The sequence below is a fragment of the Rana temporaria genome, chromosome 7 (genome assembly GCF_905171775.1).
Source record: "Rana temporaria chromosome 7, aRanTem1.1, whole genome shotgun sequence".
In the NCBI taxonomy this organism is placed as follows: Eukaryota; Metazoa; Chordata; class Amphibia; order Anura; family Ranidae; genus Rana; species Rana temporaria.
The window spans coordinates 178,032,888-178,048,144 of NC_053495.1; the positions used below are offsets into that span (position 1 = coordinate 178,032,888).

At 42.7% G+C, this 15,257-nt stretch overlaps 1 protein-coding gene across 1 annotated transcript in view; it reads left to right on the plus strand.

Moving 5' to 3' along the window:
• The window catches only part of TRABD2B (TraB domain containing 2B), a 352,534-nt gene that overhangs the window by 260,941 nt on the left and 76,336 nt on the right, over positions 1-15,257 (plus strand). Inside the window, exon 5 of the mRNA XM_040360538.1 lies at positions 11,475-11,565. Coding sequence (XP_040216472.1) covers positions 11,475-11,565 — 91 coding nt within the window. The remainder of the gene's footprint in view (positions 1-11,474; positions 11,566-15,257) is intronic.

The window sequence follows — 15,257 nt, forward strand, 5'->3', positions numbered from 1 at the left end:
TCTGCTGGAAATCGGTCGGCCCGAAAAAAATCTGCGGAAAAAGATCCGCTGGGTTGTACACACCAGCGGATCTATCCGCTGGAACTGATCCGCAGATCAATTCCAGCGGATAGATCCTCTCGAGTGTACGGGGCCTAAGAGATGTTAGGCTTTCTTTCTTCTATTTTCATCTGGTGATCCAACCAGTAAGTCTGTTGTTTTTAAAAGAACACGCTCTCTTGCAAATGTATCGGTTACAGCAATGAGACAAACCATTTACCACTGGCAGGGGTGCTTACAATGGTCAGCTCTTATTTATTTATGTTAAACCTTCACCCCAAAAGGGAAAAAAAATAACGGTTTGCCATAACTGCTTAGAATGTATTAGCTGAAGTTTGGTTTCAATACCTAAATCTGCTAGTACATCTACTTCCCCCCCCCCCCCCCCAGTGACAATGCTACTGTCCAAATGTGCCCCCTGTGCTCCTTTATCCAGAGTGGAGGCACTCAAATACAGGAGGTGTGTTAAGCCTCGTACACACGATCAGCCCATCCGATGAGAACGGTCTGATGGACCGTTTTCATCGGTTAACCGATTAAGCTGACTGATGGTCCGTCACGCCTACACACCGATTGTGTCAGAACGCGGTGACGTAAAACACAACGACGTGCTGAAAAAAACAAAGTTCAATGCTTCCAAGCATGCGTCGACTTGATTCTGAGCATGCATGGATTTTTAACCGATGGACGTGCCTACTAACGATTAGTTTTGACCTATCGGTTAGGAATCCATCGGTTAAATTTAAAGCAGGTTGGCTTTTTTTTAACCGATGGTTAAATAACCTATGGGGCCCACACACGATCGGTTTTGACCGATGAAAACGGTCCTTCAGACCGTTGTCCTCTGTTTAACCTATCGTCTGTATGAGGCCTAGCTGGCCAGAACACCAGGTGAAAACAGAGAGGGAGGGGGGGGGGGGGCAAAAAAAAAAAAAATCGAATGCAGCCACCATGTCTAATGATTGGTAAGCTGCAATATATTACATTTTTGGTTTTGGGTTTAATACCGCTTTAAATCGCCTCCCTTACATATTTTATGTTAACAGGAACCAGGTACGGCTCTTTAATAGATTTTCCAGTCAATCGACTTCACTTAGTCCGGCATTTGTGACCATCTTTAGACCACATGGCCGGTTTACTAATTACGGTACAAAAATCTGTTATTTATTTTTTTAATACAAATATTTGTGTTACCCGGTCACGCTTTATTTTCCTTTGGGAGCCAATTTACATGTCTGTGATGGATTTTGATTTAATGAGAAATGACCGTAAATGTTGGGTTCACGTTGTGTTCTTTTGGGGTAAAATAAAGAGTTTGCATTTAGCTCGGCTCCATTTCGTCAGCAAAGGAACCAAATCCTTATGTAAACCGCTTTGAAGAAAAAAAAAGAAAAAAATCTTGTTTTAATAGCCGAGGACACTAACTGCAGAAGAGCTCTTATAGAAAAATAATGTATAGGCACTAGACCATTTACTGGGTTCCTTCGTTTCTCTTCCACTAATATTTATATAAGAATGCCGTGGATTTGCACGCTGTGTTGGGCTTGGAGCGGACCCACAGCGGAATAGCGTTGAGTTATTATCAGGTATATTTTGGCAACCTGAAGTTAACGACTTCTAATTCCTGTACATTCTAGAAAGCAGATTCAATGTGAGTGTTACATTTCTTTTACAGTTTAGAAACATTGCTGAAGTCTTGTTAGAAATTCTGCCTTGGCATTTAATAATACCGCCAATAAAGTAAGCCAATCACAAACCTGGGCCATTGAAGATTAGGGGTGAGCTTGTGTTTGACCCAAAACCGGTTGGGGTCTGAACCCGGAAGTCAGTTGTCATTCCTGGGCCAATGGACTGTGGGACATACACAAAGGGGAGGGGATGCTTATGACAAAGCTGACCTAACATGGTCACATGGTCATATTAGGTCAATGCCATTGACCCAGTAAAGCCGTTTGGCTATATTAGGTCATCCCTATAGAAGATGAGCATGAACTAGAAAATGTCATTCTAGCAAGCAGTAAATGTTACATTTCTTTCTTCTTCAGCGTAGAAACATTGCTGAAGTCTTGTTATAGATTCTGCCTTGGCATTAATAATACCGCCAAAAATGTAAGCCTATCATAAACCTGGGCCATTGAAGATTAGGGGTGAGCTTGTGTTTGACCCAAAACCGGTTGGGGTCAGTTGTCATTCCTGGGCCAATGGACTGTGAAACATATACAAAGGGGTGGGGATGCTTATGACATAGCTGACCTAACATGGCCCTATTAGGTCAATGCCATTTACCCAATAAGGCCGTTTGGCCATATTAGGTCATCCCTATTGACAATAATACCGTCATTAAAACCTGAGCCATTGAAGATTATGGATGGGCTTGTTTGTGACCTAAACCTTGTTCAGCTCTGGACCTGGAAGTCAGCTGCCATTCCTGGGCCAATGAGCTATGAGACTTAGACAAAGGGGCGAGGGTGCTTATGACATAACTGACCTAACATTGCCACATGGCCATATTAGGTCAATGTCTTTAAACTAAGGGCCCTTTCACACTGGGGCATTTTTCAAGCGCTTTAGCGTTAAAAAAAGCGCCTGTAAAACGCCTGAAAGAAGCTGCATCTGCAATCCCAATGTGAAAGCTCGAGTGCTTTCACACTAAAGCGCCTGAAAAACACCCCAGTGTGAAAGTGGTCTTAGCGTTAAAAAAAAGCGCCTGAAAGAAGCTGCATCTGCAATCCCAATGTGAAAGCCTGAGTGCTTTCACACTGAGGCGCTGAGCTGGCAGGGCGTCAAAAAAAGTCCTGCATGCAGCTTCTTTGCAGCGCTTTAGGAGCGGTTAATACACCGCTCCTAAAGCCCCCTTCCCATTGAGGAAGCTTTTTTTAACGCCAAAGCGCCTGAAAAGCGCCTCAGTGTGAAAGGGGTCTTAGCAGCGCTTTACCAGCGTTTTTCGGGCGCTGGCAGTGTGAAAGGCCTCTGAAAGCACTTGGGCTTTCACATTGGGATTGCAGATGAGGCTTCTTTCAGGCGCTTTACAGGCTTTTTTTTAAACGCCAAAGCGCCTAAAAAACGCCCGAAAAACGCCCCAGTGTGAAAGGGGTCTAATAGGGCCAAGTGTCCATATTAGGTCATCCCTATTGAAGATGAGCATGCTCTAAAAAATACATTCGAGAAAGCAGATTCAATGTGAGCCCAGGTTCACACTGGGTGCGATTTCATTCGATGTGAGATGCGATTTCACATGTGAAATCGCATCTCAAATGCCGCCAATTGTCGGCAATGGCGCCGTCCTAATCGGTGCGACGCCGCATCTGCGGCGCTGCACCGATTTCAAAAAGTAGTTCTTGTACTACTTTTTGCGATTTCGGGCCGCGATTTACATAGACATCTGTGCAGAAACCTGCACAGATGTCTCTTAAATCGCGGCCGAAATCGGGACTGCCGGCGGGAGTGAAATCGTGCGAGTTCAGCTGAACTTGCACGGCTTCACTCCCGCAGCCCAGTGTGAACCAGGGCTCAAGGTTACTTTTTTCTTTTACAGTGTAGAAACATTTCTTAAGGCTGGATGGAAATTCTACCTTGGCTATAATAATACCACCAATAATGTAAGCCTTTCACAAGCCTGGGCCATTGAAGATTAGGGGTGAGCTTGTGTTTGACCCCAACCTAGTTCGGGTCTAAACCTGGAAGTCAGCTCTCCTTCCTGGGCCAATGGGCTGTGGGACAAACACAAAGGGGCAGGGATGCATATGACACAGCTGACCTAACATGGCCATATGACTCAATAATGCCGTGTGGCCATATTATTTGAAAATGAGCATGCAATAAAAAATGCATTCTAAAAAGCAGATTCAACGTGAATGTTACATTGCTGTTACGGTGTAGAGACATTGCTGAAGTCTTGATGGAAATTCTGTCTTGGCATTAATAATACCGTTCTTAAAACCTGAGCCATTGAAGATTATGGATGGGCTTGTGTGTGACCAAAACCTTGTTCGGGTCTGAACCTGGAAGTCAGCTGGCCATATTAGGTCAATGCCATTGACCCAATAAAGCCGTTTGGCCATATTAGGCCATCCCTATTGAAGATGAGCATGCACAAAAAAATACATTCTAGATAGCAGATTCAATGTGAAGGTTACATTTCTTTTACAGCGTAGAAACATTGCTGAAGTCTAGATGGAAATTCTACCTTGGCTATAATATTACCGCCAATAATGTAAGCCTATCACAAGCCTGGGCCATTGAAGATTAGGGGTCAGCTTGTGTTTGACCCCAACGTAGTTCGGGTCTGAACCTGGAAGTCAGTTGTCATTCCTGGGCCAATGGGCTGTGGAACAAACACAAAGGGGTAGGGATGCATATGACATAGCTGACCTATCATGGCCATATTAGGTCAATGCCATTGACCCAATAAAGCCGTGTGGCCATAATAGGTCATCCCTATTGAAGATGAGCATGCAATAAAAAATACATGTTAAAAAGCAGATTCATTGTGAATGTTACATTTCTTTTACAGTTTAGAAACATTGCTGAAGTCTTAATGGAAATTCTGTCTTGACATTAATAATACCGTCATTAAAGTCTGAGCCATTGAAGAATATGGATGGGCTTGTGTGTGACCCAAACCTTGTTCGGGTCTGAACCTGGAAGTAAGCTGCCATTCCTGGGCTAATAAGATATGGGACATACACGAAGGGGCGAGGATGCTTATGACATAACTGACCTAACAGGGCCACATGGCCCTATTAGGTCAATTACAAAATGGCCGTATTAGGTCATCCCTATTGAAGATAAGCATGCAATAAAAAAATTTATTCTAAAAAGCAGATCCAGTGTCAATGTTAAATTTCTTTTACAGTGTAGAAACTGGTAACATGTAAAGGCTTTGAAAGCTACACCGATGGAGATCTTTAGGTACAGTAGTTTGGCGCCATTCCACGGGAATACTGTATGCAATTTTTAAGTGTGGCATGTTAGGTATCTATTTACTCAGCATAACATCATCTTTTGTATTTTATCCACCCCTCACCCCCACAAAAAAAATAAAAAATGGGTAGTATATTGTGTTTGTGTGCATTAAAATTCATTAAACTGTATTTTTCCCAAAACATGCATTTAAAGAAAATTGCTGCACAAATATTGTGTGATATATAAAAAATGCAAACCCCACCATTTTATTCATTAAGGTCTCTGCTTAATATATATATATATGTTTGTGAGTTTAAAGTATTTTTATTGCAAAAAAATCATGATTTTTACATTTGGGAGAGAAATGTCAGAATTAGTCGGGATGTGTGGGATTCCATTCAAATAGCAGGTCTGGATGACATTTTAAGGGCTTTCTAATGAAATGAACGCACTCAATGATGGCAAGAAAGAGTGTTCTAAGAATGTTCTGTTTTTGTTCAATTGTCTGTATGAAATTTTACTAGTGTATAGCCAGCTAAGTTATTACAACCTCTTCCTCTACCGCGTAGAAAGAAGGAGCATTTGTCCTTCCAGTGTCAAGGAGCCCCATTACAAGGGTACTTTTTATTTAAGACCAGAGTTCAGTTTAAAAAAAAATACATGAAAGTCCAATTTTACTTTTGATCCTATGCTTTGGCAATGCACCTTGCATGTTAAGATACATGTAATAATACACTCCAGCAGAATTCTATAGTGTGAAAGACTAACTCAATCAATGTACCTACCCCAGTGGGGTATGTGTGCCCCAGTAGGTCTTGAGGCACAATCAAAGGTTCTCCAGGTTCCCAGGTTAATCTCATTATACTAGTTTGGTAAACATAAATCTTATGTTCCTATTTCTAAGAAATGTGAAGGAATTTGTGAAAAGGGACTCTAGTTTTATTTATCAGTTGATCTCCTGTGACCCTGTTGCACTTCCCCATGTAGCTGGCCTCCTCTAGTGCCAAGTTCCACATTACCCCGCACTGCAGCAGGGCAAGGATAAAATATCTGATGGCCTTTTGAACATATAAAGAGCCCCTGTTGAAAAGAAACAGGTCTGTGAAAGTGTTACACGCGTTATCAGAGGAAGTCTTGGCAAACTGTTAACAGTCCCGTGCCAGCTAAAGACTAACAGGTCACCGTGCGTTCCCTTCTCCATTTCTCATGAACTGAGTAGATAATGAGAAGGGCTGCGGGTAAATGGATTAGCTGCACACACTTCTGGGTTACTGAACATTACGACTATCTCTTTTTATGCCTGGGCTATTTGTTGATAAGGAATTTACCCTAAAACCTCCTTTATTCATGATGCTGCTCCATTATAAGCTTTGGGAGGAAGCAAACTCAAAGGTAAAGGGCCTCAGCAGCACCAAAAACCCATGGGCTCTCTATGATGCTCAAACCAACTCCCCAGCATACTGACGCCCCTTGCTGCCTCTCACCCCTCTCATGCTTCACTGTTGATCAGTGAGGTCTACCGACATATTAATGGACCAACATTCAGGCACATGAGGCTATAGTGAGGTGGGCTCAGAGCTAAGTTTTTGTTTCTTAAAGTCCAACTGAAGTCTCAATTGATTTTATTTCTTGAATACCAGGATGTTATGGTTGGTGACTGATTTTTGTATGAAAAATGCTTTAAAACTGAAAAAGCTGCTTCTTTCTATCACATTATAGTTCTCTGTGTTGGTTGAGCTAAATAACAGCCACTCCCCTTGTGGGTAGGTGCAGGATGGTGCAGCCACTCCCCTTGTGGGTAGATGCAGCGTGGTGTGCAGCCCACCTGCTCCAAAGCCCCCCCATGTTGAGGGCATGTGGCCTGGTATGGTTCAGGAGGAGGGAGGGGGTGCTCGCTTGCCCCACCCCTTTCCTAGTCTGCGTGCTCAAATAAGGGTATGGTATGGATTGGGGGGTTAGAATGCACTGTGCAGCGCGCAGTGCATTATGGGGTATTTAACGGGTAAACATCCCGCCGAGCACCCCGCAAATTCAAGTGTTTACCAAATGGGCAAACAGGTGATGTTCAGGCCAAACTTTTCCTCGGCTTGAACTGGTCGCCCAACTCCGCTGGCTACCTAGTCCTGCCAACTGCTTTCTGTAGTGACACATATACTGAAACCCAGAAATGTGCCTTTCTTCTCCTGCTTGAACAAAGCAATGAGGAAAAGAGGGTATAAACAGTTGAGGGGGCTTCTATCAAAGTGAACGGGTTGCTTTGCTCACATAGGGAAAGCATATGCTCACTTCAATTTACACTAAACCGATCAGATTTACTCCCAGGTTAGAGGTTGCGTAAACCTATATTGCCATAAGTTTTTATTTTTTTTACCAATAATAGAAGTAAACCCCGTCTTTCCCCACAGAGGATAAACCAATGGAAATGATTCTGCCAGATGGGGATTTTATGGATTACCTTGTCTTTAAAGTAATCCAAGACTTATCATCAAAGTACTTTGGTATGATTTCTCTCTTGATCATCTCCTCAGTGGGTCAGTAGTCTTAGGGGAGGTTTTTACAATTATAAATAATGTTTCGTAGCAATCTGTTCCAGATTATGTAATTGAAAAGTAATGTACCCTTATCAAGGCTTGGTCAATGTATAGAAGACATATGGAGTCACAGTTGAGAAATATTACTAAAATTGTGTTTTACGAATGTATAGTCTTTAGGTGCTACACAATGCTTTATTGTTTAGGGACAGTCCCCCAAAATCAGGGACACTTGAGAGCTATGGTCTTTACCTTTAGGGCAGTATGTACCCAGGGATGAATGCCTGGGGCGACAGACTGCTTGCATTCATGGCGTTTGTCTCTAGGCACATAGTGCACAAAATGTAAGTCCTAGTTGGTACACCATTAAGCCTCGGCTAACAGTTTGGGGAAGGCCCTCTTCTCTTCCAAGCCTGCTTCTTATAGACATGATTGGATTAGTTTGGCATTGGCAAACTTGACATGGTTGAATGAGTTTGGTGCGGGTGAACATGACATGGATGAATTTGGTGTGGGAGAACTTGACATGGCTGGATGAGTTTGGTGTGGAGGAACTTGAGCAGCTGTCACAGAGCCCTGATCTCAACCCTGGTGAATCGAAAAGCCGATTGTTCTCATCAAACTTCTGCACCTGACTTCAAGAATAAGCATGCATTTCCACAGACACCCTTTGAATTCTTGTTGGAAACCTTTCCAGAAGAGTTAAGGCTGTAGTAGCTGCAGGGGTAATTGGATGACCAACAAGCTCATATAGGTGTGATAGTCAGGTGTCCACACACTTTTGTCCATATAGTATATGATGGATGGGTATGGTGTGGAGGAACTTGAGAAGCCTACATAGAGCTCTGACCTCAACCCTACTATACACCTTTGGGATGAATTGAAAATCCAATTACTAGCCAGGTCTTCTCATCCAACATCTGCACCTAACCTTACAAAGCTCCTTTGGCTTAATGAGCACAAATTCTCACACATGCTCCAAAATCTGCTGACCCAATCATTCTGTTGCAGTGACGCCAAGATTTTTTTTAACTCTTTCCTACCCCCTCCTCTCCTACACATACTATATCCAGTACTGACCTGTAAATTAACCCCTCACCTCTCGTATCCTGCCCATCTGAACATTAACCTCTTTACCTCCAATCTGTTACGATATGTAGCCAGTGCAATAACCCCTTCCGGTGCGTTAATATATCTAGTGAACTATTGCCAAACTCCATGCTTAACCCCCTCTAACCCAGTATGTTTCTTCATTTCCATGAAATCACCTTGGGGTGTCTACTTTCCAAAAAAAGGTAATTTTTGGGTTTGTTTTTTACTATTCTGCCATTTTTTTTTAACAGAAAATAAGTGGAAATCTGTTTTTTTTTTTTTCAAAATGTTTGCTGTTTTTTTCCTTTTTATAGTAAAAAATTATATATATAAAAAAAAGGGGGCAGGTCCTTCGAAATGCATTAGCTGGTTACGTCATCCATTTGGACCTATGATGTTGGAGGGCTGATATCTGTTTTCTGGACATGCTGCCTATCAAAACAGTTTTTTGAGAATATTTCTAGATTTTATCTTTCAATAAAGTCTTGTAGATCATGCACTAGGCATTTACGCTCTTTTTTTTTTTTTTTGGAAAAAAAAATGGTAAAAGGCCTGTGGGATTTAATATATCAGGAGAGACTTCAGTAACCTAATATGTACATTTTGGAATAAAGAAGGAAAAGAGGAGACACGATTAAAACCTTTAAAGTGGAAAGCAATTCAAACTTCTCCCTCCCTCATTCTAAGGCCCTGTACACACGATCAGTCCAAACTGATGAAAACGGACTAAAGTTCAGTTTCATCAGTCCAAACCGACCATGTTTAGGCCCCATCGGTCTGTTGTCCTTCGGTCCAAAAACAGAGAACTTGCTTTAAAATTGGACCGATGGACGCCTGACCGATAGTTTAAAACCGATGGTTAGTACGCAAAAGCATCGGTTCCAAACCCGGGCATGCTCAGAATCAAGTTGACGCATGCTTGGAAGCATTGAACTTCATTTTTCTCTGCACGTTGTTGTGTTTTACGTCACCGTGTTGGACTCGAACGGTTTTTGAACTGATGGTGTGTAGGCACATCATACCATCAGTCAGCTTCATCGGTTAACCGATGAAACTGAACTTCAGTCCATTTTCCTTAGTTTGGACTGATCGTGTGTACAGGACACTGCAAGGTCCTTTTTTTACCTGAATGCATAGGATGCATTCAGGTGAAAAAACACAAACCTTTACAACCCCTTTAAGCAAGGGGGTGGGAGTAGATTTAAGCTTAGTTGGGGTTTGACTGCCTTCGATGTTGGTCTAAATAAGGTCTGGGAGGGCATTATTTTCAATATGAAGCCAAGATCAAGAACACGGGGACATGGTCTCAAACTAGAAGGAGGAAAGTTCAAAACGAATCTTAGGAAACTTTATTTTACAGAAAGAGTAGTCGTCTTCAAACGTTTAGCCATGACTTGTGACACAGTGACTCCTGTGAACTTTTAATTATGGGTCTACTGTCAGACGTATAGTTAACCTATGACCCAGCCATACCTTTCCCTGATGGTGCTTGTACAGGGGAGGAGAGACAATTCTTATGGTTATATCTGGGACAAGACAACGAAGTAAGCATTGATATAGGAACTTAAGGCTGATCAATTACAGTGAATGCACATCTGGTTTTAAAAGGGTTAGCAGCTGTCATTGAATGGCTATGTGTGCACTTGATTACAGGTTGCTCAAGCCTTCACCCCCCTTGGTGAGGACTCCTACTACAGTCAGTGTGTGTGCGCGCTGTACTGTACACATATATATGTAGGGAGGATTGCAGCTGTTCTTTCCTCGTTTGAAATCCATTCCCATGGCAAGAGACTCGCTGACCTCCCCTCTGCCGGAGTTTTCACCATCTGTCACAATAAATTAGGGTAATAGTTTTGTAGCTTTTATGTTTTATTGTACAAGGAGCAATAAAGACTGAGCTGCTTGGCACTTTGGATTGCAACGTACTATTATGCTATTTATTTTTTCATATTTTGATGGTCCAGACATATATCACAGTGCCTTATGGAGTGCATAGTACCATTCACATCAGTCCCTGTCTCCCAGAAAAAATCTCAGGGTGCCTATTTATTTACCACTATGGGGTCAATTCACTAAGCGTTAAAGTGGTTGTAAATCCACTTATCAATTTTTTTTTAGAAAACACCACCTGCAAGACAAAGGCATAATGAGTTAGTATGCATAGCATACTAGCTCATTGTGTAATACTCACCTCAGATCGAACCCCCCTCAGCTGTCCTTGTACACCTCTCGGGTGGCCGACATCTCTCCCGGGGGTTACTTATGGGTATTGCAACTCCGACGCTGTAATTGGCTGGAGACGCGATGACGTCATCGCGCATGCGCGGGAGCCGCAAGTCACGGTACGGCCTGCTTTAGTAACGGCTTGATCGCCGATTCTAAAGTGTGCCTGCACCATTGTCTACAGCGGCCATCATTATTGACGTTCGAAATTTGGTATGACCCTGTGTATGCAAGCCAAGCCTGAGCAGAATTCCGTTGGGAAAACCATCCGATTTTTTTCCAACGGAAAATCCGTTCGTGTGTACGTGGCATTAGAGTCTTTTAAAACTATCAATACTTCCTGTTGATACCACCGATTGTGGAAGAGAGTGCCACATCTTTATCGCCCTGACAGTGAATAACCCCCTGCGCAGCTTAAGGTTAAACCGCTTCTCCTCCAATCTCATTGTGTGTCCTCGTGTCCTCTTACACTCGCTGAGCCATGTGTGGCAGGGGCTCTGAGTGTGGATTGCTCTTCAGAGATGTTTGACAGGTGAAAAGGCGGCATGTAATTATGAACAAAAAGTTCATCTGTTCTACAGATTTCCAGTTCTGTTGATTTGCTGCTCAGCTATTTTGAAGTAATTCACAGTGGATATAAAGAAAGCGTCCATGCTGATGTTATCTGCTGTTCTTGTGTTACAGGTCACTTCCTGGGGAATAATACCGTCATCGATGTTCTCAAACAAAGTGGATATGAGGTTGAACACACCCTGCCAGGCCAACCATTCGAAACGTAAGAAGATTTCATATATGTTTAGTTTATGAAGTGGCAGACCCCTGACAAATGTGCTCCGGATCTGAATGACTGGTGGTGCAGGTCTATTGAAACCATGAGATTAGCAACAAGGCAACAGGAATTTTTTGAATAAGAGGTTAGCAAAAGCAGCTTCAAACTCTCTCACTATAGGTTTGTTCGACGGATTTAAAGGTGACCAACTTTGCTCTATATCATGCCGCGTACACACGATCGGTCCATCCAATGAGAACGGTCTGATGGACCATTTTCATTGGTAAACCGATGAACCTGACTGATGGTCCGTCGCGCCTACACACCATCGGTTAAATAACCGATCGTGTCAGAACACAGTGACGCAAAACACAACGACGTGCTGAAAAAAATGAAGCTCAATGCTTCCAAGCATGCGTCGACTTGATTCTGAGAATGCGTGGATTTTTAACCGATGATTGTGCCTACTAACGATTGGTTTTGTCCTATCGGTTAGGAATCCATCGGTTAATTTTAAAACAAGTTGGCTTTTTTTTAACCGATGGTTAACTAACCAATGGCGCCCACACACGATTGGTTTTGACCGATGAAAACGGTCCATCAGACCATTCTCATCAGTTTAACTGATCGTGTGTACGCGGCATCAGACATTTCAGAAGTCTAAATCCCATTTTAGTTTTAAATAGAGTAGGGAGGAGATTTGTCATCTTTTTTATTTGTCTGGGACTCCATTAGGGGGATTTCCCTCACTTCCTGTTCGTGTGACACCCATATAGGAAATGGGAAGAGTGGGTTTTACAAGGACAGTTATAGAAATATCATAAGAAGCCCTAAAACTTCCGCACACCACTATCTATGGGAACCCTAACAATAAACTTTTTTTTTGGTCCCCTGTGGTCTGCTAAAGTGGTTCTAATGGCTATTTTTTTATTTAAATATAAAATATTTTATACTTCCCTGCTCTGTGCAATGATATGTTGCTCGGAGCAGCCCAGAACTTCCACTTCTGGCATCCCCTAACCGATGCTCTGCGCTCCTGCTATGGGGGCACACTTGTGGGGGACTAAAAACAAAAAAAGAGCTACAATTTTGAAACAAAAAAAAACAAAACAATATTTTTTACTTTTTGCTATAATAAATATCCACCAAAAAATTAAGAACAATTTTATTTCTTCATCAGTTTAGGCCAATATGTATTAGTCTGCATATTTTTGGTAAAAAAAATTGTAATAAGCGTATATTGTTTGGTTTTCGCAAAAGTGATAGCGTCTACAAAATAGAGGATAGATTTTTTTTTTTTTTACTAGTAATGGCAGTGATCAGTTATTTTTAGCGCGACTGTGACATTGCGGCGGACAGATCGGACACCTAACTGACATTTTTCACACTTTTTTGGGAACCAGTGACATTATTACAGTGATCAGTGCTAAAAATATGCACTATTATTGTACTATGACACTGACAGGGAAGGGGTTAACACTAGGGGTGATCAAGGGGTAAATGTGTTCCCTTAGTGTGTGTTCTAATGCCGCGTACACACGATCGAAAATTCCAACAAGAAAAGTCAGATGTGAGCGTTTGGACAGGAAATCCCGACCGTGTGTATGCTCCATCGGACTTTTGCTGTCGGAATTTCCGCCAACCAAATACTGAGAGCTGGTTCTCAAATTTTCAGACGGAAAAAAAATTCCGATTGGAAATTCCGATCGTCTGTATGCAATACCGACGCGCAAAAATCCTACGCATGCTCGGAATCAATTCGACGCATGCTCAGAATCATTTAACTTAATTTTTCTCGGGTCGTCATAGTGTTGTACATGACCACGTTCTTCGCGGTCAGAATTTCCAACAGCATTTGTGTGACCGTATGTATGCAACACAAGTTTGAGCAGGGGCAAACTGACAAATCATGGGGCCCCCGGGCAATAGAAGATTATGGGGCCCCCCGGGCTTACAGATGGCCACCACGCCAGGAGGCAGTACAGAGCCAGGACAGCTAAAATCTCAGGATTTTCACATCAAAAGTATGTCGGTTTCAGACATATCAGGGACAGATGTAAAAAAAACCACAGAATTTTACATACTGTCCCTGGTTTTATTGAGCCTGGCAACCCTGATGGGGCCCCCTAGTGGCATGGGCCCTCGGGCAGTGCCCGAGAGCCTCAATGGTCAGTCCGCCCCTGAGTTTGAGCCAACATTCCGTCGGAAAAAAAACACGGTTTTGTTGTCCCCATAACTGTATGGGGACTGTGTGACTGAAGAAACACACAGATCCGTCTTCCTGCATAGCAAAAAGACAGGATTTGTGTGATCTCCCCTATCAGAACGGAGATTTGCCTTATTTACACAGGCAGATCCCCGTTCTATCACTGCGGGGAATGATCGCGGGTGGCCGGTGGACATCGAGTCCGCCCCACCGGCTAATTGGCTTCCCCGCTGGCCAGTGGGCGTGCACTTGGCCACAAATCGTCATGTACGGGCCGGCGTACAATACAATGACAGCGATTTGCGGTACCCAGCCACATTGTCCACATTGTCACAGTACAACTGCGGCGGGTGGTCCTTATTGGTGCTCACATAACGCGTATGTGCGAGACAGCAAAAAAGTGAGGTTTAACACATCGCACACATGCGCCTATGGGTGTGCAGTGAGCATTTAGGACAGCTCTAAGCCTATATACTAATGATCGGGAATGACCTGGCCGGTCATGCAATCACTGTGATAGCCAAACTCCCCCCCCCCCCCCCCCAGGAGTAAAGCCCAGTTTAAGGGATGAAGTTAATGTGGAGTTCCACCCATAAATATAACATTACATCAGTAGTTTTAAAAAAAAATCATTAGTCCTTTAAGAATTTTTTTTTTTTTTTTAGATGCCTTCAAAGTGTTGTTGCTAGGCAGAATAGTTAATCTTCCCTCTTCCTGCACCTAGGTGCTTAAGCTTCCTAACCTACACCGCACAGACTCCTGGGAATGTAGTGGGTGTAACTTTCCAGGAGTCTGTGCACTCCCCAGTCTTGAAATAATCATGTGACTTGGACAGTACAGGTGCTGAAACCTGATCTGAAACCTATTACACTGCTTGTGCAGCACTGAGCATGTGCAAGATCTGCAAGGCTGAAATCCAGGAAGTCATACAGTCTGGCTTCATGATGCCCACACTTAAGATGGCCCCAGTCAATTTCTATTTTATAAAGTGTCTAAATGCTGTAACAACCTAACAAAACAGACCTTAGTTTACAGACTAACTTTACTAGAATACATTAAGCTTGTGTATTACAGGGGTATTTATATTTAAAAAGTGAAATTGTGGCCGGAACACCGCTTTAATATTTTTTATTGGAGTTAATTGGCATTTTTGGAATAAAAACCAAATACCGTACATGAAAATGACTGCAGAGTTGATCCCACTAACGATTTAAAAAAATCAAACGTGCATTCTTAAAAAATTTCAAATGACATTCTACTATTATTTGCCCATTTTTTTTAGCAGCAGCCACTCTATTCTGACATGCAAATTCATTTGGGGGAAGATGGTCTAAAATAATTATTTAAAGTGCCAGGAAACCTGCAATTGTCTTTTAAAGCCAGGCACAGCCAAGCAACTAGCATTTTCAGAAGGAGGGCAGCAACGCCCACCTACATATGTTTCTCATGACAGGTACACTTTACCGTATGTCGTATATCTGGCACCTTCTGA